Below are 2,141 nucleotides of genomic sequence, written 5' to 3'. Positions count from 1 at the left end.
TAGGTAAGTTACACATTGCCGTACATGTACTGATTGCGCTATTGTAACCAAGGTAGATGGATATACTATAATCAAGTATTCGTTCACCCATTGAACATGTTGAGCATTGAGCATTTGTTGCCAATCACTGCTAAATGGCAAGGATAGAATGGGTCCTTTGTGGAGCTCGTTATTGGAGAATGAGAACAAGTTGGTGATTATCAGAGTGCCATGAGGAGAGTGGTGGAGACCTCATAAGTGGTAGTTCCATATGGAGAGAATTTGGGATACTGGTGGGAAAGGAATGGGGGTAGGGGTAGACATCAGGGCTGAGTTAAACTCCAGGACCGCCCCCCCAAAAAAAAATCCTTGGTGGGAGAGTAAGAGTATGCATCCCTCAGCTGTCTCCAGTGGAGACTATCTGAATCCTTATCAGAGACCACAGTTACTGAGAGGGTAACATTTTGCTTTTCCCAACGTACCTTAGGATCTCTTTTCTTTTTTCTAACTTTGCTCATATAATTGTAAAAAAAGTCATTCTATTTGCTAGGTGCTGGTGGCTCACACATGTAAACCTAGCTACTCAGGAGGCTGAGATCTGAGAATTGTGTAAAAGCCAGCCCTGGTATGAAAGTCCTTGGTGAGTCTTATCTCCAGTTAACCACCATAAAACCAGAAGTGGCACTGTAACTCAAAGTGATAAATCACTACCCTAAGCAAGAGATTTGGGACAGTGGCCAGGCCCTGAGTTCAAGCCCCACAACTTGGATTATCCTTGGATTTCCTACTGGATGTGCCATTTGACTACTGCTGATACCTTGACAGGTTTAGTATTTTGGACCAGATCCTCATTGGATTAGGTTACTAATACATGCTTGAGAGGAGGGGCCAGGTAGTATCACTATGAAGTAGATAGGGGACACTGGTAATCTACAGCATGGCAGGCAGGGCCCAGCATGGAAAACATCCAAGTTACCAACAGTGACGGCTTGGAATAAGTTGCAAGGCATTGGGAGATCAACACACCACCCTGGGAGGTGTGACTTGGAAAGATCAAGATTGTAAAATGGGTAACAAACTTGAAGGAGGAAGGATTTCTTGGAAATGTGTGGGAACAAATGCATTCATGATTCCCCAAATGTCCACTAGAGGGCAACCACGGGGCTGGAAAAGATGGTTAGTCCCCAGTCACCCTTTATCTAGCTGTTCCTGGGCTTGTTCAAGAAGTTCATGTTGGAAGAATCAATCCGTGGCTCAGAAAACAGACCAGGTGCAGGAAGAGAAGTCAGGAGCACCTGATGTCCCAGAAAGGAGGAGGAGAGGCAGGAACAAGCATACATCTCAGTCCATGCAAAGGAGTCATTTTTCACTGAAGGAGAGATCAGTCACTGAGACACATTCTGAGCAGGCCACCTAATGCCCCAGTCCTTACACCCTGCAACCATGACACAGCCTTCCCTATGCCTCAGCCTTGCCTCTCACTTAGAGTGGTAGAGTGCTTGCCTAGCATACATGAAGCCCTGGCTTTGATTCCTCAGCACCACATAAACAGAAAAAGCCAGAAGTGGTGCTGTGGCTCAAGTGGTAGAGTGCTAGCCTTGAGTGAAAGAAGCTCAGGGACAGTGCCCAGGCTCTGAGTTCAAGCCCCAGAATTACTGTGTTGCAGTATCCTGGGCTTCTCCAGGAACAAATGTGCCTCTCAGTGCTGCACAAAGCAGCTGTTTCTCATTGTAGAAAAAATTCAGATCAGTCACATCAGGACACACCCTGAGCAGGCCACCTAACACCCCAATCCATAGGACCTACAAACATAACAGTCTTCCCTGTGCCTCAGCCCTGCCCCCCACTTTGGGTCATCAGGTTGTCACCTTTTTTAGCTCTGAGGGAAGCATCAGAACCCTGGTCACTGTCGTCTCCTGTGGTGGAAGAGAGGAACTGGTTAGAGAACACAGGCCTCACTGGAGGAATTCCGGGGTGCATGAGCTCCCACAGGTCCTGTCTGCACCACAACAAAGGTCACCTCCTCCCCCATGGCACTCACTTGCAGCCTTATCATAGCCTTCTCTCTTGTCACCTGTAGGAGAAACACCATGTGAGAGGCAGGACACAAGCAGTACCATGAGGGCCTGGATGAACCCCTAGCCTTGACCTCATGGGAAGTT

General features: G+C 47.6%; 1 protein-coding gene across 1 annotated transcript in view; it reads right to left on the bottom strand.

Moving 5' to 3' along the window:
• Window positions 1-1,842: 1,842 nt before the first annotated feature.
• The window catches only part of LOC106001777 (HLA class I histocompatibility antigen, A-25 alpha chain-like), a 6,065-nt gene continuing 5,766 nt past the window's right edge, over window positions 1,843-2,141 (bottom strand). The window contains exon 2 of the mRNA XM_013036761.1: window positions 1,843-2,053. Coding sequence (XP_012892215.1) covers window positions 1,935-2,053 — 119 coding nt within the window. The 3' untranslated portion in view covers window positions 1,843-1,934. The remainder of the gene's footprint in view (window positions 2,054-2,141) is intronic.

Source organism: Dipodomys ordii, unplaced genomic scaffold (genome assembly GCF_000151885.1).
Source record: "Dipodomys ordii isolate 6190 unplaced genomic scaffold, Dord_2.0 Scaffold406, whole genome shotgun sequence".
Classification (NCBI taxonomy): Eukaryota; Metazoa; Chordata; class Mammalia; order Rodentia; family Heteromyidae; genus Dipodomys; species Dipodomys ordii.
This window is presented reverse-complemented; position numbering and strand designations above follow the sequence as displayed.